This window comes from Helianthus annuus, chromosome 6 (genome assembly GCF_002127325.2).
Source record: "Helianthus annuus cultivar XRQ/B chromosome 6, HanXRQr2.0-SUNRISE, whole genome shotgun sequence".
NCBI lineage: Eukaryota > Viridiplantae > Streptophyta > Magnoliopsida > Asterales > Asteraceae > Helianthus > Helianthus annuus.
Window position 1 is genome coordinate 68908243 of NC_035438.2, and position 24213 is coordinate 68932455.

General features: G+C 35.8%; 5 protein-coding genes and 3 long non-coding RNA genes across 8 annotated transcripts; 2 read left to right on the top strand and 6 right to left on the bottom strand.

Moving 5' to 3' along the window:
• Positions 1-1143: 1143 nt before the first annotated feature.
• Positions 1144-3461, top strand: LOC110944831 (protein FAR1-RELATED SEQUENCE 5-like). The gene is made up of 6 exons (XM_035974175.1): positions 1144-1342; positions 1509-1589; positions 2213-2426; positions 2508-3014; positions 3092-3350; positions 3435-3461. The coding sequence occupies exons 1-6, from the start codon at positions 1144-1146 to the stop codon at positions 3459-3461; spliced, it is 1287 nt and encodes a 428-aa protein (XP_035830068.1).
• Positions 3462-3469: 8 nt separating this feature from the next.
• On the top strand, positions 3470-4772 carry LOC110944830 (protein FAR1-RELATED SEQUENCE 5-like). The gene is made up of 2 exons (XM_022186474.2): positions 3470-3997; positions 4110-4772. Exons 1-2 carry the CDS (start codon positions 3470-3472, stop codon positions 4770-4772), a joined length of 1191 nt encoding a protein of 396 aa, XP_022042166.1.
• A 4940-nt stretch (positions 4773-9712) lies between these two features.
• LOC110864039 lies at positions 9713-10370 on the bottom strand. The gene is made up of 2 exons (XM_022113184.2): positions 10150-10370; positions 9713-10063 (listed from the first exon to the last, which is right to left on the bottom strand). The coding sequence occupies exons 1-2, from the start codon at positions 10348-10350 to the stop codon at positions 9752-9754; spliced, it is 513 nt and encodes a 170-aa protein (XP_021968876.2). The 5' UTR covers positions 10351-10370; the 3' UTR covers positions 9713-9751.
• Positions 10371-10543: 173 nt separating this feature from the next.
• On the bottom strand, positions 10544-11167 carry LOC110944829. Its single transcript, XM_022186473.2, has 3 exons — positions 11080-11167; positions 10853-10915; positions 10544-10757 (listed from the first exon to the last, which is right to left on the bottom strand). Exons 1-3 carry the CDS (start codon positions 11145-11147, stop codon positions 10544-10546), a joined length of 345 nt encoding a protein of 114 aa, XP_022042165.1. The 5' UTR covers positions 11148-11167.
• Positions 11168-11212: 45 nt separating this feature from the next.
• On the bottom strand, positions 11213-11831 carry LOC110864038. Its single transcript, XR_002549566.2, has 4 exons — positions 11686-11831; positions 11487-11567; positions 11359-11397; positions 11213-11263 (listed from the first exon to the last, which is right to left on the bottom strand). It is a non-coding gene; the product is annotated as an uncharacterized LOC110864038 (long non-coding RNA).
• A 283-nt stretch (positions 11832-12114) lies between these two features.
• Positions 12115-12474, bottom strand: LOC118479918. Its single transcript, XR_004861519.1, has 3 exons — positions 12410-12474; positions 12257-12319; positions 12115-12177 (listed from the first exon to the last, which is right to left on the bottom strand). It is a non-coding gene; the product is annotated as an uncharacterized LOC118479918 (long non-coding RNA).
• Positions 12475-13357: 883 nt separating this feature from the next.
• LOC110944828 lies at positions 13358-14714 on the bottom strand. Its single transcript, XM_022186472.1, has 4 exons — positions 14662-14714; positions 13826-14586; positions 13522-13731; positions 13358-13435 (listed from the first exon to the last, which is right to left on the bottom strand). Exons 2-4 carry the CDS (start codon positions 14561-14563, stop codon positions 13358-13360), a joined length of 1026 nt encoding a protein of 341 aa, XP_022042164.1. The 5' UTR covers positions 14564-14586; positions 14662-14714.
• Positions 14715-15101: 387 nt separating this feature from the next.
• On the bottom strand, positions 15102-15424 carry LOC110864037. Its single transcript, XR_002549565.2, has 3 exons — positions 15370-15424; positions 15238-15294; positions 15102-15149 (listed from the first exon to the last, which is right to left on the bottom strand). It is a non-coding gene; the product is annotated as an uncharacterized LOC110864037 (long non-coding RNA).
• Between the last annotated feature and the right edge of the window lie 8789 nt (positions 15425-24213).

Consider the following 24213-nt stretch of genomic DNA (forward strand, 5'->3'; position numbering starts at 1 on the left):
AAACTTTAAGTATTTACCGACTGACTTATCTATTTCTAAGTGTATAAATATAACCATATTCATCATTTATATGTGTTATGCATGGTTTTCTACGAAACCACCCGTGTTTGCACACGAGTCTTACCGCTAGTATATATAATAAGACAAAACAAGCAAATTTACTAACCTGCCCTTTTGACATTAAATATTAAAAACATAATAAGACAAAAAGAATTTAATATTGTTTTTATAACTTTTAATCTCATCCATCCATCTCCAAAGATCAATGGTTGGAAAGTGGTTCTCGTGGTTCTCTTAACTAGGGGTGGTTTTCATTTTAGCGACGCCCGGGTAAGGTTCATGCGAGAACCACCTTTATTGCGAGAACCGCGAGAACCAATGTGAACACAATCAAAAATACCTAAAAAAACCTACCCCCCACCCCCACCCAAGCTAAAATGCGAAAAACTAAACCCCAAAAAAACCCAAAAAAATCTAAAAAAATAAAAAAAAAAACCCAAATTTTTTTTAATGTTTTTTACATTAAAATCGCTACTTTTAGTAGCCAAAAAAAATTTTAAATATTTTTTTTGTAACGAAATCCAACGATTTTTTTATAAAAAAAATTATTAAAAAAAATTGGTGTGTTTTTAGCTATTTTTAGGTATTTTTGGTTGTGTTCACATTGGTTCTCGCAGTTCTCGCAATAAAGGGTGGTTCCTAACTGATCCTTCTCATATATATATATATATATATATATATATATATATATATATATAGGCTAATTATAATGAGAAAACTCAGTCCAGTTGACTAAACCCTGAAAACTCTAATATGTGGCTAGGATTGATCCACGTTTAATTTGTTATTTGAAAGAAGCAAGGGCATGATAGTCATTTTATATGTTTCATTTTTGACATCTATTGATGGGGATGGTGATGTCTGCCCACGCAGACTTCTTCCTTGTTTCTAACCTCCTTCTTGTCATGCTTTTTAATAAATGCTTATAGTACTTGGGAGACTTTCTTCTTCTCTCCCTTGTTACTCTCACAACCTTCCAATATCATATCTTCTCATCAGCTTTTTCATTTCATTTATTCACACCATAGAGAATGTGTTAAAGAGAGAATCCTTACTCACCATTGAAGAGACTTTGCATTTAACATGGCTGATTCGAACAACCAACAACATCTAACTGTTGCCGGCGGTACGGAGGTACCCAACCTCAATGATGATCCCGGTTCACCCTTAAATGTTGTCCCACATAATCTTTCACTTCATTTTGCATTTAATGAAGATGAAGATGCTTTGGGTGAGGGTAGAGTTTCTTCAGATCCTGAACCTATTTCTTCAGAGATTCCACGTGAGTGATGTTATTTTCTGTTTCATTAAATGTACAGCTTTAAATGCTTGTGTAGATTTTCGTTCGATTCATGCTGGTTCCTTTCTTTTTTCTGTTGTGTAAATTAAGGATTTCTTTGTTTAGATGTACATTGGATTCTTGTTGCTTATTTTTTTTTTATGTGTAGCCTCTCTTCTGAATCAAAATGGACAAAATGATGATGAAGATGGTGTTCAAGATTGTACTTTTACTCAGTTGCTATCCACAGGTCATTGTTTTTATCTATAGTTTTATTGTAACACCCCATTTTTTTTAATGTTTGTAGTTTATTATTATTATTATTATTATTATTATTATTATTATTATTATTATTATTATTATTATTATTATTATTATTATTATTATTATTATTATTAAACAGATGATTTTTTTGGGTAGTTTGGTTGAAAATGTGGTATTTTTTTTCCAAGGCAAAAACAAGTGTAACCATTTTTTTTTTAAGAAACAAGCTTTTAGAAAACATGTCGTTACACTTGTATTAAGTTTTTATATTTTTTTGGAAACAAAGGTCTTGAACTTGGTACTATGGTTAGGTTATATATGATAGTATGTATTGAAAAGGGGACACTATCGCATACCATAATAATAATTTAGTAAGGATACGTTAACAAAGTATGACATATGGTCACCATTAAAAAAATGCAATAGCATCTACACTTTTTTCGTCATCAATAAAATGTACTTCCACGTTTTATTTGAATTTTTTGGAAAACGTGTTAATGTTGTATTTTTGGAAACTACAGTATCAGTTTGTTACGTTTTCATGTTACAAGTAAATTTGTTTTTTAACCTATACGTGTTATAATTTATTAATCAATACATTTTTTCTAGGTGTTCATGCGGACGAGGAATTTTATGTTCACCACACACCCAATGGGACTAGAATGTGGTGTCCTAATGTTCCTATTGTTTTAAAGCCTGTTGTTGGTTCTGTTTATGAAACGTGGAAGGATGTGTTCAGTATGTACAAGGACTATGCTGTGTATTCTGGGTTTTCTATTCGTAAGGGTCAAACCAAGAGATGGAAGGGGGTTGTCACTCACCAGTACATAAGGTGTACTAAATATTCAAAACCATAGATTAAGCGTAAAACTGATACTTTGGAGCATTCAAGCTTGACTATTAGGCAAAGTAATTTCACAGTGACAGATTGCAAGGCTAGTATACTGGTTAAGTTTTGTGAAGGCAGCTCTACGTGCACAGTGGTAGGGTTCAATGAGCACCATAATCATCCGTTTGTTGAGCGTTTCAATCGTGACCTAAGTAGGACTTCAAGGAAACTACCATTTGCATCGAAACAGTTTATCCATAACATGAGTTTGAACAGAATTGGTCCGATTGTTTCTCACAGAGTTTTAGTGTCCCTGATGGGTGGACATCACAATGTACGTGGCACGCCAACTGATTTTAAGAACTGGAGCCAGTCGGTTAGGCTTTATATTGGCGATCGTGATGCGCAACTTGTTATAGATCGTCTCAAAGAAAGATCTGAGAGCTTACCAGACTTTTACTATGAGTTTGTTGTTGAGAAAGGGCAATTGAGATCGATTTTTTGGGCAGACGAAATTTCCAAGATAAACTACGAGGTGTTTGGGGATGTGTTAGCTTTTGATGCGACTTATCACACTAACAAGTAAGGTTTTTGATAGTTGCACTTTTTTTCCCTTTAACATATTATTTACCTTTTGTTTTTTTTTCTTTGTCGCACAGGTACAACATGATTTTTGTTCCTTTCACAGGCGTTGATAATCATAAACAATGTGTGACATTCGGTGCTGGCTTGTTATTCAATGAAACCACTGAGTCTTACAAGTGGTTACTTGAATCATTTCTGAAGGCACACAAGAAGCAACCAAAGTTAGTTCTGACGGACCAGGATCCTTCAATGAAAGCTGCCATTTCAGAGGTTTTCACAGACTCTCGGCACCGCCTTTGCATGTGGCATATTATGAAGAAACTTCCCACCAAGGTTTTATTAATTTATGAATCTATTTTGAGAAGTTTTTTTTTTGTTTCATTTATTTTAACAGTTTTTGTGTTTTCATATGTATAGATTGCTTGTTATAAAACTCTGAGCTAAGAGCATTGATGCATCGTTTGGTGTGGAGTATTCACATGAAGCCATCTACATTTGAGACGCGTTGGCAACTTTTGATGGAGGAATATGGGTTACAAGATCACGACTGGTTGAAGGACATGTACTCAATTAGGGACCAATGGGTACCTGCCTACTTCCGTGACATCCCAATGTGTTGTCTGATGAAGACTACATCAAGATGTGAAAGCTCTAACTCAAGCTTCAAGGTCAACTCTTCTAGCGCTAACACACTAGTTCAGTTCATGCTATGTTACGAGACTAGGATAGACAATCAGCGTTACAGGCAACGTGTTGCAGAGTTTAAAACTTCATCTAGTGTATTCATGGACAGTACTGACCTAGCTATTGAGAAGCATGCTTTTGAGTTGTATACACATGCAATTTCTACAGAAGTAAGAAAAGAGATATACAAGGGGAAGCTGTTTTGTTACATTGTAAACACGGAGGATTGTGATGATGGTTGTGTTTACTATGTGAATCAATTGGACAAACGTAACAATGCAACCAACACATTTACGGTAACTTTGCTGGGCTACTTTGCTGTATCCTTATAGTTGCATTTTTTGTTTTAAGCTATTCATTATGCTTTTTTTCATAGAAGCTTAATTATGTGTTTTGGTGTTTTTATAGGTTATACTTGAGTTGAGTAACCAGTCGGTATCTTGTTCATGCAACAACTTCATCCGTATTGGATATCTGTGTAGGCACATTTTTTGTGTTTACCGGGTAAACAATATTGAAAGAATCCCGGCCCAGTATGTTGTTAAGCGTTGGTCTAAGGACGTGCTTCCTAAAAGTTTATTTTCTATTGAGAGTCGATATGGCGTTGACACTCGTCCACAAGCTGCTGCGAGAAGTCAGATTCTTGAGATCGTAACTGAATGTGTGGACGCATTAAGAAGTGATGTTGGAGGACTTTCCTCTTTCACTGAGCAGATAAAGGAACTGAAATGCAAGTTACTAAATGGAGGACCAGTTGATGACGAAGCCAACAATGATAACTATGCTGCTGTTGAAGAATTGCTTGGTGTTTCTTTAGATGGGGACGTAACTCTCGACAATCCAGACGGGATCAGGAACAAAGGACGCGGCAAACGTCGGCGATTGTCTAGAGCACCTCAGGATGCAACGAGCAACTCTGCTGTCAAACCTCCCAAAACACCCAGGCTTTGCCGAACCTGTATGAAGTACGTGACTGGGCATGATTCAAGAAATTGCAAGAAAAAGAAGAACAAGAATAAATCGGGTAACGAGGACGAGGACTCAAGCTCTGCGAGTCAGGAGTCCACTTGATTTGGTATTTTTATGTTGATGTGTGTGATGTGCGTGTTTTGAAAACTTTTATGACGCCAGCTTTTTGGTCTCCATTTTAGTGGAGCGCAAGTAAACTTTGATCACCCCTTTTGGACATGCACATGTTTGCATGTGTAGATTATCTGAAAATCGATGCACATGCATATGTTTGCATGTTAGGATGTATGTGGTTTTGGTATGTCGTATGGTTTTAAGTTTAATGACTATGGTTTAACTGATCAGTTGCATTATGAAATGATATCCCTAATGTTGTGTTAGAAGTAAACGTTGCATTGTTTGTTGAGATTAAGAAATGGGTGGTACTTAGTTGGATTTATCCTTTGTTAGTATGCTAATGATATTTTCGTTAGTATGTACTTGTTGATGTTTCGTTGAAGCTGATACCTTTTTATGCTATGTATTTTTTAGTTTTTTTTTTTTTTTACTATGTTACATTTTTTTTACCATGAGTATTTTTGTAGATTCTTTGCTGTGTTTGAATCTGAGATTTTTCAATCTTATGGATTTTTTGTTTTTTTTATACCATGTTACATATTTTGGTCGTTACATCCATTTTACGTATATAATTAGTTAGAAAATGACCCTTTTCGTTACAAAAGCCAGTAACAAAAAAAAATTATATGCACATAGAGTAGTTTGTGTTTTTTTTTCTGTTTGTATTTTTTTTACAAAACACTAGCCGTAGATACATTTTTACATAATACATACAACAAGATGTATCTTTTTGTTAATTTTTCCTTTTTTTACCTGGCGATACATTTAATTTGTCATTTACTTTCATATCTAATCACCACCATCCTTTTTCATTATAAATAAGTTTCAGCACCCCCCAATGTGTATATCCCCAAAGCATTGTTACCTACTTATCACACACAAAGCATAACAATGCACAAGAGGCCATGTTTGGTTTCCAAAGTTCCGGATGTTGAGGCGATCGATCTCAAGCCTGAAAAAAATGAGTTCATTAATGTTGGCAAGAGACTTCGAAAGTATGCATCGACTCCAGTCGGCGTTGGCGATATTCCTGAAACAACCCCTCTACCCGCTATGCCCATACGTACGCTTAAGGAGATTTTTACCAGTGATGGGCACCCCCGCGGGAAGAGAACTAGTTTTTCGACCCCCAAGGTTGAACCCGATGTGAAGCCTACGTCGCGAGCAATACCGAAAAACGAGCCTACTGTTAACGCTACAGTCAAGATGGAGCCAAGAGTAGTGCCCAAGGGTGAGCCTACAATATACCCAAAAAAAAGAGATGTTGAAGATCCCACAACCAGCGATTGGGTTGATGATGTCTCATGGATGAGTGAAATTGAGTGGGATTCATATTTCCCAATAAACATATCAGTTTCCCCTGTGCCAGCAAACCCATGCAAGTGCAAAAAATGGTTCACATGAACAAGCTCAAGTAGAAATTAGGTGTTGTTGGTGTGTTTTATTAATTATGTTGTTTTTTAAGATGTATGTATGTTTTTAGGTTAATAAGAAATTAGGTGTAGTATCAGGTGTATCAGGTTATCAACATTATCTAAGGAGTAATTTATGTGTCTAATGTTTTTGTAATCTTTTTATGGTGTAATATCTAATGGAAAAAAAAAACTATCTAGTTTGTGTGTTGTTACTTTCTTTGTTGGGATGTATTATTATTTTTTTTATTATGTTTTGGTTTATTCAAGTAGATATGTGGTAAACTTTTTCCTAGGGGGGGGGGGGGTAAGCCCCATTTGTTAAAAAAAGTAATGAAAAGTAAAAAAAGTAGGAAGTACATGGACGTGAGTAATGACAAAAGGATATATTTACAATGGGACCCACAAATGGTTGGTTCATATCTTTATATTAGATCCATCATTTCAACTACAAGCTTCCAACTATCTCCATCTCCAACTACCCAAACTATATTTAAATATATGATTTTCTCATCTCTCATTTTCGTATACAATTCATCTATCTCTCAAAAAAGATGAAAAGGTGTTCATGTGGGAGGATTGCTGTTATCCGGACATCATGGACCGACGATAACCCAGGAAGAAGGTTCTATTCATGTCCATTTAAGGTAAAAAATTCGAACCCTGGTTTTAATAAGTAAACGTGTGTTCTAATCGTGTTTTTTGCCCATTATTTTTAATGTAGCCTAGCAACTGCCCTTTCATTGGTTGGGTCGACCCACCGATGTGCTTACGGTCAACTAGGATCATACCAGGTCTTTTGAGGAACATCAACAACCTGCAAGCTGAACTGTTTACCCGCGAACAAGAAATTCGGAAGAAGAATAGGGTTATATGGTTACTGATATTAGCGTTAGTGTTTGGCAGCTTACTTGTTAGGATTGTTTGTTATGATTAAGAATTAGTTAGTACTTAGTTGGATTATGCTTATTAGTATGTTTAATGACATTTTCTAGTATGTACTTGTTGATGTTTGGTTGAATCTGAGATTTTTCTATGTTATGGGTTTTTGGGTTTTGTTTTTACCATATTACATTTTTCCCCCCTAAGATTTTATGTAGACTTTTGATGTTTTGAATCTGAGAATTTTTTATGTTGTTTTTTTGGTTTGTCTTTACCATGTTACATTTTTTTTTGCCTCTGATTTTTGTACTTTTTTGGTGTATCCGAGATACATTTTTTTTCAGCGAGATTTTTTTGTACATTTTTGTTCTATGTGTGTTTGATCATGTGCCTTTGTTTGAACGTTCCTTGAATATATTTTTTTCCCCAACAACGTTGTATGTTTTTTTAGATTTGATCACGTGACTCTTTTTTATTTATTTATTTTTTTCCCTAAAGTGTGTAACCTATGTATGTCCCTTTTTTAAGATATCATTTTTTTTTAAATCATATAATAATGACACGAATTATTGAATAAGATACACTGGAAAAAACATAGATTTATCTCAATAGTTGAGTACATAATAACTTCAACACTAGATATGGTAAACAACATAGGATAAGTAAAGTAGCCCCTATATTGCACGAGAGAGGGAAAATTGGGGCACATTTTTTTTCACACCGATAATAGCAACTTGATGTAAACACCACTATTTAGTCAAGAAACGATCTTGGTGTGCCATACTCAATTTCAGTGCTAAGTGGTTCTGGGCTAAGCTCACTCTCCCACGGGTTGTGGTTGGCCCACGAGATAAGGGTGTTTTGAGAGTAACAAGAGTAATCATCATCTATAGGATCATCTTCAGGATCATCGATAGTTTTTTGATCAACTGCCGGTGAGGTCTCCTGGGTGCCGTTGACTGGTTTTGGTTGGTCTGCGAGCACCACAGATGAAGATTTTTTGACGGGGGTAACTTGTGTGGTGAAGTAAAATGATCCCCAGTCAACATCCAAAAGTTCATCATCTGGCGACATCTCATCATGTGTTGTTACTTCAGGTTTAGTGTTAGTAAGGAGATCACTTATAAGCTTAGCATCGATATCCAGATTTTCTTCAACAGTGTGCGGCGTTGACGGAATGGAAGGGGTTTTTGTGATTTGAGAACACTCTGGGTTGCAATCCGATTTTGGAGTTTGGAGTTCGAATGAAAGAGTTCTCCGTAATCGTTTGGTAACCCGTTTTGAGTTCGCCGGTGATGATGGACTAGACATAATAAGCTGTTTTTTTTAGTTCTTTATGGTGAACAAGTGATGAAACTAATGTTTACATTTCACCTTATTTTATAGACAATCAAATGATGTTAGGTGGAAAAATTAATTAGATTGTTTACATCAGTTTACATCAACATTAAATGTACTACACTGACCAACATAGAAGATAATTATTTTTTTTTTTATTTAAGGAGTTACAATTTTCTTTAAAGATTTGAACTTTTGATTTTTCCATCGTTTTTTGTTTACCCAAATGTGATAGGTGTATATATATATTTTATATTTTTATTATTACACGCAAAGAGTCAATTTGGAATTTATTAGATGTGTGTACTATAGTTATGAAATCATGACAGAGATACATTAACAATGAATATAGTTAGAGATAGAAGTAGTGATTTATAGTGATTTATTCCTTTTTTAATTGGACATAAGATAGAGATAGAAGTACACATATTTTTCCTTTTTATTATTTATGCCTTTTCATTGGTGTAAGTTTTCTTTTTGTCCAATTTAGATTCCCCATAATGGGGCAATTTATGAGACTGTACTTTTATATATTTCTTGGATATAGTGTTCGATATGTATGTACTTCTTATACAGATTAGTCACTTCCAAGTTGGCACAACTACTTTGTAAGACTTCACTTTTTTTTCTTTATAAAAATACTATAATAGTATTACAATTGAGATAAGATATAAGTACAACGTTTCCCATAAGTACAATTTGAGAACTATCCTGGCTTTTTGTCCATCTTAGATTCCCCATAACAACTACTTTGTAAGACTTCACTTTTTGTTTCTTTATAAAAATACTATAAGAGTATTCCCCATAACGTGGCATTTATATGAGATTGTACTTTATATATATTATTATAATAATGGGTACTATCATATATTTCTTGGATATGGTTTGGGTACATGCGTGTACTTTTTTTTGCAGATTTGACAATTCAAAGCTGGCATTTATGAAAATATATTATAATGAGTAGTTAGGTTTGCATAGCAGGTAACTCGCCCCTCAATTTAATATATCTTGTGACATTATTTTTTGGTACTGTTTGTTGTACAAAGAAAGGTATTTTTTTGTAACAAAGCAATTTGTAATGATAGTTATTGCCGCTTGACTAACGCTAATTATTATAGCAAAGAACACACATATTGATAGTTATGGTCGCTTGTCAAACTTTCCAGTAGTTTACTTATGCTTCCCCAAAATGTTTAAGATGTCCGGATCAACGACAGACATTAATAGTTAGATACATATAGGCAACTGACAAAGTACGAGTTTAAATTGTTTAAGTTGTACACCATAGTCCCATCCAAAAAAAAACATAACATTACCATACGGAGCAGCAACTTACACTGATAATGCAGCATCACGAACCTTTCCCTTCATCACATTCACATCACAGAGTAGTATGCGTGTAGCGAATTTTTTTCGGAGGGTAAGAATCTGTTTTTGCTTTTGCTTCCAGTTGCTACTAAAACCACATTCAAAGTATTTACCAACGCCGTTAAAATTCTGCATGTGGTACATAAGGAATACTGCACTATCCATTGGATGTGCACTTGTCGCCCAATGGATATCACACCTCTTAATCTTGGCTGGTGCAATTTTATCCTTTAACGGATGTTTGCAATGCTCCAAATAATTGTCCAGCATATGCTTCTGTAAAAAAAAAGATAAACTAATCAGTTTTTGTATGAGTTCTTGTTTTTCATCCTAATGTTTTATGGGAAAAGAAAATGACTAACCACTTTGTATGGTGTATCTTTTTTGTAGTAGTCTTGATGATCCCTAATGCCAGCTAAGGGTGTGCGATCAGGCTTGTGGTCTATGACGGTTATTTCACCGTTTTCCAGATCGAAAACAAGCATGTAATATTCATCATTCTCGAGGATTGGAAAGAAACCCATTTTGATCCCAATGAAATCATATGCGCCGCCTACGACCATCCTTTCGCCGAACGTTTGCATACGTTCATCATCATCACAAGTAGAATCCATCAAAAGCCAGCTGTCCTGTTTTTTTTCCAAATAAGTTGTGTCAATAAGGTGGTGCAAGCCCCGAATTACCATAATTCAAAAGATGCATTTAGATAGACATACTTACAACGTTCCCAAAGACTTAATAAATCCAAAATCACAGTCAAAGATCAAGTAATATAGTATGAATACTTACTATCACAGTTGTGCTAAAATAAACCCGCGTCGGGCAGCCGTCGGTTCTGTCAAGTTCTTCAAAATTCATCACATCTACCCAAGCATCAACTACATCAGAGCAGACCTTCACTTCCTCCCTCAAAGTGCGCATCAGCGTTTTTGTGAGTTCTAAGCCGTATATACTCTCGAAGATAACATCTCTGCGCAAGACAATGTTAGATATGTAAATTAGATTCTGGATATCAAGAAACTAGGACTATTATGTTTTATGTATATCTTTTATAGCTGAACTTACCCAGCAGATTGACCAAATTTTTTTGTTACCCCGCTAGACAAGGAGATGACCATTCCCCGTGTCCTGTTTTGTGAAAAATCATATGCAGTTATACATTTAAAACATAATAGACTATTTAAAAAAAAAACATACTATTTGGAGCAAAAACATTCCATAATCTATCATAGGACCAAAGTTTTGCATAATGTAACAAGTAATATTTTTAATATTTTTAAACTGAAGCTTACATTGAGTACTTCACATCGAATAGAAAATCCCAAATACGCTGTTCTTCCGTTGTAATGTCTATTCCCATTTCGTGTTCATGGTCATCACATGAGCGGTTGAACCTACCAACTGGTTTTCTTCGTCTTGATTCAAATTCCTTTATCCAAGCATTACGTGTGATATCATTTTCAGCCGTTCCCTTCCCTGCTCAATTTTAGTTTTTGTTTGTTATTATTTAATAAAAAAATGCCAAGTTTATTATAATCTTCGAAAGAAGTAAAAAAACATGTAGAACTCACCTTCTTGATTTTTGTCATGCGTATCATCGACATCATCACCTGCAATTTTTTTTCGTTTTGATAAGTCGGATTATCCGTTGTGTACAGAAATAACACATGTTCATTTTTTTGGGGGAATCATGAGTCACCTAATTCGGTGTCTTGTGTGAGCAGGTGAAAGGTAGGCGCATCAAACAATCCTTGCATGTTTTGTGTTTCGTTGTTCTTGTCTATTTATATTCATTCACATGTACACAGACACATATGTGTTAGTTTGTTTTGTGTATGATTTGGTTTTCTTGATTTTTCTACACTTGTGACGGGTTATATGTAAGATGTAAAACTTACTTGTTGTAGTTATCGTCTCTTGATCTTTTGCCTCATTTTCTTTGTTGCCTATGTCTCCACATGTAGCATTTTTTTTGTAGTGGCATCTCCGCACCTTTCTCCATCTATCATCTCTGGTGTTTTGTCAGCCTTACCCCGATCTATTTATTTTTATGTGGCCACATACACACATGTTACGCTTAGTTTGCAATTTTAGGACATACATTTGGTGGTTTACTTTATTGTTAGTTAAACATTTTACATTTTTTCATCTGTAGAGAAATGTAACATTGATGTCATTATTTTTTTTATTATTTTTCTATGTACAATTACTGCACGTGTATGTTGTCGTGTAGGAAATTAAAGTGGAGTTTCTATTTCAAATAAAGAAATTAAAGTTAGCTTTTCCTCACATAACGTTTTTGTTAGGATTGTCATCACTAAAGTTACCTTTTGCCGACACATCATTCTTCATTTGCTTACCATCGCCATTCCCCCGATCATTGCCAGATGCTATATACGTTTAAAAAAAATAGTATCAGTTTATTATCACACAAGACGTTTTTGTTAGGATTGTCATCACTAAAGTTACCTTTTGCCGACACATCATTCTTCATTCGCTTACCATCGCCATTCCCCCGATCATTGCCAGATGCTATATACGTTTAAAAAAATAGTATCAGTTTATTATTGTTAGCTTTTCCTCACATAACGTTTTTGTTAGGATTGTCATCACTAAAGTTACCTTTTGCCGACACATCATTCTTCATTCGCTTACCATCGCCATTCCCCCGATCATTGCCAGATGCTATATACGTTTTAAAAAAATAGTATCAGTTTATTATCACACGCGCGTGTATTATATTTTTTTTGCACCTTAGCTTTTTTCAGTAAATTATCAGTCGCTGCACTGCGTTTTTTATTTCGCACATCCACATGATTCTGTTTATTCGAATCTGTCAATTATCATTATTTTTGTGTTAGAAATGATTGGGTTTAAAGAGTCAGTACATGACCACGATACATTAAATGTACCCTAAGTTTTTGAACTACTATACATAGGCGTTTTTAATGGTACTGTTATTTTTTTCGGGAAAATGTAATCAAAATGGAGCTTGTTAATCCATCTTTTAAATAAATTTTTAACGTGTAGGAGTAAATTGATTGTACGAAGAACGTAAAAAGCAGTTTATGGCTCAACGAATCTGAACGAAGTACGATAAGTATATTCTTGTTCCAGTAAGTCTTACCAAAAAAGTTATCTCGCACTCTATTTTTTTTGAGCTACAAATACATATGAATACTTTTTTCGTGTAAACGATTATTTGCAAATAAAAAAAGATAAATATGTTTTGTAAAAAAGGTCATACCATTGATCTTTGCCACTGCAGCCGCGTTTAGCACATCATCTTCAGGGTCTGCATTTAAAAAAAATATTCAAATTAGTAACAGCTTGTAGAAAAAACTGAGTACATATTCAATGAAGTGATATATATCCGTTTTCCCGTTGTACCTTCTGTGTAATCATTATCTGGGTTTTGGACTGTCTTGTTAAGAGACATGAGGACCCCAGCAATTTTTTTCCTTGGGGAATCAGGCCACAGCGATATCCTTGTTTTTTTTGAGTGTACAATTTTCTCAAATCGTTGTATCAATTTTTTAACTTGCTCGTTGTCTGGATGAGCATTGAACACTACTTCCAATTTTTTTCCACCGTAACTCTTTTCGCCTCCATCACGTCCGAATGTTTTTCTATCAATGCAATCTCATTCTACAAACAAAGTTATAAAATACATTTTTAACTAATTTTCGAAAGAACATAATTATTTTGTAATTGGTTATAATTATTAATCTTACACTCAGAACTTCATCATTAGCATGTAACTCTGTTTTTCTTGGATCCCGTCTAACCACACCAACTTCATGCAAATCCTCTCCACCAAAGCCACCTCTTTTTATCTCAAACCGTTCTCTTTTTTTCAGTTCGTATTTGTTCCAGAATACGATTGGGTATATTGTCCGGTCAACTGGAAATCCTGTGCATTTAACTCTGTCGACATATAGCAACTGTGTAACGGCGAAAAAAAAACAAGCGGTAAGATAACAAAACAAATGTTGTATGCCTATATTGTTAGTAAGTTTTGTTAAACAGGACACTTACAGCTAAAAGTGTGAGTGGTCTAGAAAATGGAGATTCAGGATCACAACTCTTCCAGCCATCTTTACATGATTTGATTTTTTGGATCAGATAGGCACACCAATTGATTTTACTGAAATCCGTGTCTCCAGTAAAAGTTTTCAAAATCCACTCTTTCATTCGCCCATTTTTGTTACACTCAACCATGACGGTTAAGAATAACATCAGGAAGTCCAGTCGGAAATGAAAACTGTTGGCTTCATCACTTGTGAGTATAGATCGTGCCAGGTTCGTTGGTGCCACAAATCGTTTACGATATCGTTTTCTCCATGCTTCAACAGCAACATCAAGCTTTGAATATGTTCGTACATTTTGCATGTCTATGCCCTTCTTAGGAATCCCTAGAAGGTCATGGACAGACTCAACATCAACATCTATTGACCCACATGGCATTTCAATAGCCATTTCTTCTGGGTTAAAGTGGTCCACAACATAGTGGGCAATTTTTAGAGGTATCCCACTGATGTTGAATGACAACATTTTTCCAAAACCCATCCTATTAACGTCTTCTTGTTGGTTCCTCGTTAGAGACTTGATGCATTTGAACAACTGCATAGGTGACGAACGTGTTTTTAATTTAGGCCACTTATGCGTCGTTTTTGCGTGTTTGCCACTTCGGGTTTCCACCCGATCATGTTTTACTTTTTTTGTTTTTTTTACAGCAATTGCATCCTGTTTTGGTAGAGCTGTATCTGCAGTCATCTGTGAGTCACCATCTGCTGAAACTAAGATAACAACTTTTGGTTACGATTTTCATATTTCATAAAGAAGGAAAGTAGTAGTGGGGTGTGTTTACGTACTTATTAGTTTCCTTTTGACATTTTTCTTTGGTTTGCTATCCTCACGCCATCGCTGAGCTGTAAATATACATTTTTTTGTAAACAATTAGCATTAAAGTACCTAAGCCAAGTATTGAAACATATATTCATTTTATTTAGACTCTCAAAGATCATGTCTAGTACAGTTTTGTACCTCCTCTTGTACGTGTTGCCGGCCCGTCCTGATCGCCCTCGCCTTACAAATGTTTTACAAAGTCATGTACACATAAATATTAGATTCAAGAAGAATGTAACCAAAGCTTTCCATACATTAAAAAATGTACCTTTATTTCTTTTCTCAATGTTTTCCATCGGAGTGTCCAAGTCACTGTCTGGTAAAACTGTGGCACCATATTTGTTTTATTATTTATATAAAGCATTACTATTAGACAATGGAAAGAAAAAAAATGCTTTTTACGTACTTATTAGCTTTCTTCTGCGTACCTTCTCCTCACAATGTGCTTCCTTAACTGCATTTGTACAAGTTTTATATAGATCACGAACTACTAACAACCTTTACCAAAATATTTATTAAAAAAATAAAGACTAAATTTAAACCTTTTTTAGCCCCCCTTGTCCGCATTGCTGGTCCGCATGTATTAGTATCCGGTGTCACTGTTTTTAGAAAGCTTATGGAAATTAGACATAACATGACAACAAACATGTAATGAATTAAAAGTAGTTACGTACATATTTGTTGCCTGTTTTTGCGCTTCTCAAGCACCGGGGTATCACGAACCTTTTTAGCTGCATTTTTTATTTGTAGTCAACATCAATAAAGACAAAATGGTTTTTAATCTGTAAGCATAATTGATCATAGTTTTTGTAATTTATAAGCACCTGTGGTCATTTTTTTGGTTGGATTTGTTTTGCTATTCTTAGCTGTTACAACGCATTCCTACAAAAGTATGAGATAAAGAGGCAGTCAATATATGGACCACATGACTTTTCTAACAGACACATATCACCAGTAGATAACAAATATAGGACTCCAATTAACAGTAGATCACTATGGCCCAGATCAGTTTATAGCAAGCAGAGTTTTGTTTCCTTAGAATGAACAAGTACACACTATCAGTGTATTTTTTTTTTCTGAATCAAAATTAACCCACAAACCACACCCCCCACCCCCCCCCCCAAATTGATCATGTGTTCATCCCCAAAAACCCCTAAAGTTACCCCTGTCATTAACAGAAAACCAGATGTATGAAGAAACCGAGCACTTTGAAAACTGTTTAATAGTTTATATTTTTTATTTTCATAACTACCTAAATTTTTCAACTTTCTTTTTTAACAAGTGAGATTATTTAAAACCAACAAAAACCCCTAATGGTACCTGTAATTAAGAAAAACCCAAATGGGTATAAAGCAATCCAGCATTTTCAAAAGTCATAAAAAACCCTATAATCTCTATTATAAAACACCCTAATTCTGAATAGCTAAAACAAAGTTGATGATTTCAGTCAACCAAGAGAGCGACGCACCTGAACCCCTCTCGTTTTTAGCCTGATTTTTTTCTTCCGGTGACCGTTGAAATTCTACGGTGATTTGTTGAATATCTTCGTCGATGAAGTTATACGCTTGATGAAGATGATGAGAGAGGGTGACTCTCCGGTGATTTTGGGGTTAATTTGAGAGGGGTTGTTGAAGAGTATGAGAGAGTTATGTGAGTCTCTGGTAATATTTTGTGGTTTTTGAAATTGTAGACTGATGTAGGTTTTTTAGGATTAGGGGTGTAATGATGCAGCTGTTTGATGTTTGATGTAAAGCTTCTTACACTCATGCAGACTTTTGTCTGTTCTACGAGAGTATATTAAGCTTTTCCCATATTGCCCCTCTAGGTACATGATTTATATTAAAAAATAGTCACAAAGGAATTCATATTTCACTGGTGCCCAAAATGAATCTCAACCATCCATCAAGCTTAATCAATGGTGGTTAATGGGTTTTCAGGGTTTAGTCAACTCAACCGGGTTTTCGATTTATCCTTGCCCTATATATATATATATATATATATATATATATATATATATATATATAGGGTCAAGATTTAGAGAAAACGGTAGAAAGTGTGAGAACGGTGAGAACGCTTATGGATCGTCCGATCAAAACAATCTAAGGACTAGATTGGCGCGGTGGCATTTTCGTAAATAACATCAATTTTATTACGTGGACGCGCTTCATTAAGGGTAAAAAAAGTAAAACATCATTTCTCACATAAAACGCCATTGAAAAATAAAACGCCAAATAAATACAAAACCCCAATTTTATCACTGCGTACTTTTTTCTGTATTTTTATTTAAACTCTCTGGCTACAAAAACGCCACAAAATATGAAACGCCATAATATATAACGCCAAACCTTACATCCGGATAAATGTTAATGACATTTTTTGTTATAAAAATAATACCCCGCCTAAACTACGCGCCAAAAAAATTTTATAAATAGAAACTTCTCACCACCTTCCGTTTATCACACCAAAAAAACCCACAAAAAACACAGTGGTTCCTAAAAAAATACAACTCAATGTAAAACGCCAAAAAATACAACGATGGCAAACATCTTTTCTTTGATACTCAGTAATGTTCTGCATGAAGTTTCACTGAATGATTTGCTACGTGAGTGTAGTAAGATTTTTGCTGCATGAGATGGACAAAATTCAAAAAAGAGGGACTGATGACACCCATATGTCATTCTCTCATCTTTGTTTTTGAAGAAGGTTTGGATGATAAGAAGAGACCTATACCAGTGTAAATGCAACTTTGGACTCGATAATTATAATGAAGACGGCGGGCAGATAGCATCCACCCACAAAGGGTTGATCTATATCTCCAACATCCACAAAGACACTTCAACACATGAACAAAGAAAATAAACAGCGCCAAAACCAAAACGCCATTTATTTGTCACAGTTATCATAGTTTCAAAAGAAAAAAGAGACTGATGACACTGAAGATTTAAATCATAAATTGCTTCTACTTTGTTTTTTTTTTAATTTTCTTTATCTGTTGTTTGTTTTGTAATTTCAGTTAATAAACAACAAAAGTACATTAATACTATAATGAAATATATAATAAAATGCCAAAATGAGCAATTGCTTGTAAAACGCCATGATGCCATAAAAACGCCCCCAAAAAACTACCAAACTATAATAAAATTACTTTGAACAACTATTATTATAAAAAAAAGCGTGAAACAATGTGCAAAGAATATAAAACAAAAAAAAGTCCAATCGTTATCTAACCGCCGTTGGAAAACAAAACGCCATAATTACAGCCGTCAAGATTAGACGTTATAACAACCCTCCTAAATTTTTCGACACCTAAAAATATTTAACATACCCCAATATGTCCTAAAATACACCCCATACACGAAAACGGACCCCGAATATCTTTATTTTTATTAAAATTAAATAAAAACGAAATTTGAGGGGTTGTCGCGGGGCGCGTAGCCCTTGGCTACTTCTTACGCGGGGCGCGACAGCCAGTCATCGAGACGCAGCCCTGAGCTGCCATGTGGCAGCAACGTGTTGGACCTATACTCGTGACCGGAAAAGGCTACGGCCTAGACACCCTATGTCGCGGGCCGCGTAAGACTCCCTCTAAGTCTACGAGGGCCGCGAGAGACCCCAAATCTGCTCCTATAAATTGGGAGCTCAGGCCTTCAGTTCTGATCGCTCATTTCCTTTTACTCTCTCGAATTTCTTAAGTGTAGAAGCTATTCTCAGGTATAATACCCCCCTAAATAACGAAGTTCTGCTCCGTTGTAAGTATCATAACCCCGGTTACGTATTAGATACGCTGCCCGATTGATCCAGGGTTCCATAACGGCTGTCGTGGTTCTGCCCGACGTAGTCGTTGGAATGCCGTCTCGGGGAGGGTATTACTGATGTAAATATTAAGGGTTATTATACTAACACGTGTGCATTTGTGTAAATTATAGATAATCTCCAGGAAACCCTTAAAGAAAACCTAAGACAGCAATGTGAGTAATCTCGTTTTTACAAATTGTTTTACAAAAACTTAAATCTTTTACAATGTGATTAAGCAGTGATTGAGTCTTTCTAATTCTTCAATTACTGCCGGTATTATGGGGTTTTGTATACATTACTTGATAATCTTCACAATTGGACAACGGGTTAGCCAATGTGTGATATGACCATAGCCACAGATACGGTCGAGGGGGAAGTACTAAATGAGTAATTATGTAGATATAAACATTGTAATCGCTCTCAATACTGCAAATCAATAAAACTCTTCTTGATTAAACTGGATTCACTCACCGGTATTTCCCACTGACAAAATGTTTTTAAACACGTTTCAGGTAATAAAATGTGAAAGCCAAATAGAAGCCAGATGGACAGCACTGAAGGTTTGGAAAAGTGGCTATAAAAGTTACCTAAATAAAGGAGATGTTTTATTTTAATAAATGGGATTTATTCCTATAAATCAGTTTGTAATGAAAACTTGGATTTTATCCCAATATGTTTATTTATATAAAATATGGTGTTTTACTCTGATAAAATATTTCCTAACTACGGTCCTGATGTAATTTCCGCTGCCAAATTGATAAACACCGATACCATCGAAACTGAGTCTCGCGGCCGCCCGTTCCCGGGATAGATAGGGGCGGGGGTTGCGACAGAAGGTGCCATCCAACACATAGTGGCACAAGGAATTATAGACGCAATGCCATTTATTATCCAAACAGTTAGGGAAGCGGATAATAAAAGTAAACATAGCAGTAAACGACCAACTGAACTTGAACACAGCGTAAACAATGGACCTTTACTTCAAGTGCCCATTCCTAAAAGAAGAAGAACCATATCTTATGGTTGTTCTTATAAAGAATTCTGGTTCTGCAAACCAATAGAATTCTCGGGCAATGAAGGACCCATTGCAGCTCTACGCTGGATAGAAAAGACTGAGGTAGTCTTAAAAATAAGCAAATGTGTAGAAGAGGATAAGATAATGTTTACTTCCAATCAGTTTAAGAACTCAGCACTAGAATGGTGGAACACTATCCTCCAGTCAAGGGGAAGTGACAGGGTGTATAATATGGAATGGGAAGAATTTAAGAATATAGTAGAAAGGAAATTGTGTCCTCCCAATGAAAAAGAACAGATAGCAAATAAATTCCTGAACCTTAGAATGATTGGAGTGGATAGTAAGGGTTATACTACTACGTTCTTTGAATATGCTAGAATAGTGCCAACCCTTGCATCACCTGAACCAGTATTAATCTCCCGTTACATCTGGGGATTAATCGGGGAAATTAGACATGTAGTCAAGGCAACTAGACCTCAAACCATAGAAGAAGCTGTAGAACTAGCAAATACCTTGACAGATGAATTAGTGCGTACACGGAAAGAGGATCAAAGGAAGAATCTAGCTCAAAGGCTTACCCAAGAATTTCGATCTGGAAATTCCAATCGGGGGAAAAATATAGGTTCTACCTCTGCACCTTATTGCAAATATTGCAAAAGGAAGCATTCTGGAAGATGCTCCATATACTGCAATTTTTGAAAAATATCTGGGCACAAGGAAGAAGACTGCAGGAAGAAACTTAACAACAGGATATGCTACAACTGCAGAGAACAAGGCCACATCAAGCCAAACTGTCTGAAACTAGCTCCAGCTACAAACAACAAGAACACTAAAAATGCTAGAGCATTTGTTCTGACTGTAGTTGAAGCTAAAATGATTCCAGACGTGATAGCCGGTACGTTTTTAGTTAATGATGTTTTTGCTAAAGTATTATTTGACTCTGGTGCGAACCAAAGTTTTATTAATACTTCGTTTTGCAAACTTCTTAATCAATCATTAACTAAACTCCCACAAGAATGTTTAGTAGAAACAGCGAATGGGGAAACCGTTAGGATTTATGAAATCTTGCAGGAAGCAAGAATAGAAATTTTAAACCAAAAGTTTATTGCAACCCTTTATCCAATGAATCTGGCAGGATTCGATGTTGTATTAGGAATGGATTGGTTAATAGTCAATAAAGCCAGTATTTTATGTGATCAAAAGTCAATCCAAGTAAACTCACCAAGGGGTGAAAAGATCACAATTAAAGGAGACAAGCCATCTAAATCCACAAAATTCATCTCTGTGATGAAAACAGCAAGCTATATAAGAAAAAGATCTTTAGTATATTTGATTTCTATAATCACTAACACTAAAGGATTAGAATTAAAAGATATTCCAGTAGTATCTCAGTTTCCAGACGTGTTTCCAGAAGAATTACCAGGACTACCGCCAGCCAGAGAAGTTGAATTCAGAATCCATCAGCTACCAGGGACAGCAGCAATTGCCAAAGCACCTTACCGTTTGGCACCCGCCGAAATGCAGGAGTTGAAGAAACAATTAGACGAATTATTGGAGAAAGGATTCATACAGCCCAGTTCATCACCGTGGTGAGCACCGATTTTATTCGTTAAAAAGAAAGACGGATCGATGCTTATGTGCATTGACTACCGTGAATTGAACAAGGTCACGATTAAGAATCTGTATCCATTACCAAGAATCGATGATCTGTTCGATCAATTGCAAGGAGCTCGATTTTTCTCTAAAATCGATTTAGTATCATGATATCATCAACTAAAGGTACAATAAGAGGACATTCCTAAGACTGCATTCAGAACAAGGTATGGCCATTATGAATTTACTGTCATGCCATTTGGTTTAATCAATGCCCCAGCTGCATTTATGGACATGATGAACCGAATAAGTAAGCCATATTTGGATAAATTCATAATCGATTTTATAGATGATATTCTCATTTACTCTAAGAGTAAAGAGGAACATGCAAAGCATTTGCACTCACTTTTAAGTTTACTAAGAAAGGAAAAGCTTTATGCTAAGTTTTCAAAGTGCGAATTCTGGTTAGAACAAGTACAGTTTCTTGGACATTTAGTCAATCATGAAGGAATTCATGTGGATCCTACCAATATCGAGGCGATTACCAAATGGAAAACCCCTGAGTCACCAACCGAGGTTAGAAGTTTCTTAGGATTGGCCGGTTATTATAGAAGATTTATTCGAGATTTTTCCAGAATAGCCATTCCCTTAACTAAGCTAACCTGTAATCTGTTAAGTTTGAATGGGGACAAAAACAAGAAGAAGCCTTTAGAATTCTTAAGCAAAGATTAACCAACGCACCCATACTAGCGTTACCAGAAGGAACTGAAGATTTTGTAGTCTATTGTGACGCTTCTAAGTTAGGTTATGGATGTGTGTTAATGCAACGCCAACAGGTTATAGCTTACGCATCTAGATAACTTAAGAATCATGAAGAGAATTATTCAACCCATGATTTAGAATTAGGAGCCATAATTTTTGCCCTAAATATTTGGAGACATTACCTTTGTGGTAGTAAGTTTACCATTTTCACAGACCATAAGAGTTTAAGGTATGTTTTCGGGTAAAAAGAGTTGAATATGAGGCAAAGACGCTGGATGGAAATACTTAGTGATTATGATTGTAATATCCAGTATCATGCAGGAAAGGCAAATATAGTGGCTAATGCTTTAAGCCGAAAGTATCATGAAAAGACAAAAAGGGTACGTTCTCTTAAATTAAATCTGCAAGTAGATTTAAATGAGCAAATTAGAAAAGCACAAGAATCAGTTATCAAGGATGATACTGAAAAATTAAAAGGAATGATCAAGGAATTAGAACAAGGAACAGATGGAATTTGGAGATTCCATAAGAAAAGAATGTGGATACCTAAATTAGGAAACCTACGCCACCGTATATTAGAAGAAGCCCATAAGTCTAAGCATACGATGCATCCTGGAAGTGATAAGATGTATCAGGATTTAAGAAAGAATTTTTGGTGGATAGGAATGAAGAAGGATATAGCAGCTTATGTTTCTAAATGTTTAACCTGTTCACAAGTTAAAGCTGAACACCAGAAACCCTCAGGTTTGCTGCTGCAATTAGAAATGCTAGTTTGGAAATGGGAATTAATAACAATGGATTTTGTTACTAAATTACCCAAAACAAGGAAAGGTAATGATACAATCTGGGTGATTGTAGACAGGCTAACTAAGTCAGCTCATTTCCTACCAATGAAGGAAACTTTCAATATGGAACAGTTAGTTAAGTTGTATGTAAATGAAATAGTTTACATGGAATTCCATTATCGATTGTTTCTGATAGGGATAACTGTTTTACCTCTCATTTTTGGACAAGTTTCCAAAAAGCAATGGGAACCAAGTTATATCTAAGCACAGCTTATCATCCTCAAACGGACGGACAAAGTGAAAGGACAATCCAAACAATGGAAGACATGCTTAGAGCTTGTGTAATTGATTTCATAGGTAATTGGGACGATCACTTACCATTAATTAAATTTTCTTATAATAACAGTTATCACACAAGTATCAATGCTGCATCATTCGAAGCACTTTATGGACGAAAGTGCCGAACCCCAGTTGGGCATAAATTGGGGAAAAGCAACTATCTGGACCTGAGATAGTGCAAGAAACGACCAACAAGATTTTTCAAGTCAAAGAACGATTGAAAGCAGCATGTGATTGACAAAAGAGTTATGCTGATAACAGACGCAAGCCGTAATAATTTTAGGTAGGTGATAAGGCATTATTGAAAGTTTCTCCTTGGAAGGGAGTGGTACGATTCATAAAAAAGGGAAAGCTAAGCCCCGGGTATGTCGGACCTTTTAAGATTATAAGAAGAATAGGAACTGTAGCCTATCAGCTACAACTGCCAGAGGAAATGGCAGGAATACATGATATATTTCATGTATCTAATCTCAAGAAATGCTTAGCTGAAGAATCACTGGTAGTACCTCTTAAGTACATAGAGGTAAATGAACAGTTAAAATTTGTAGAGAGGCCTCTACAGATTGAAGACAGGAAAGTTAAGAACCTCAAGCACAAGAGATTAGTTCTGGTCAAAGTGAAGTGGGACTCCAAAAGAGGACCAAAGTACACATGGGAGCTTGAATCAGAAATGCAAAGGAAATATCCACACTTATTCCAGTAGATCTCGAGGACGAGCTCTAAAACAAGGCGGGGAGGATATAACAACCCTCCTAAATTTTTCGACACCCTAAAAATATTTAACATACCCTAATATGTCCTAAAATACACCCCATACGCGAAAACATACCCGAATATCTTTATTTTTATTCAAATTAATTAAAAACGAAATTTGAGGGGTTGTCGCGGGGCGCGTAGCCCTTGGCTACTTCTTACGCGGGGCGCAACAGTCAGTCATCGAGACGCAGCCCTGAGCTGCCACGTGGCAGCAACGTGTTGGACCTATACTCGTGACCGGACAAGGCTACGCCCTAGACACCCTATGTCGCGGGTCGCGTAAGACTCCCTCCAAGTCTACACGGGCCGAGAGAGACCCCAAATCTGCTCCTATAAATTGGGAGCTTAGGCCTTCAGTTCCGATCGCTCATTTCCTTTTTCTCTCTCGAATTTCTTAAGTGTAGAAGCTATTCTCGAGTATAATACCCCCCTAAATAACGAAGTTCTGCTCCGTTGTAAGTATCATAACCCCG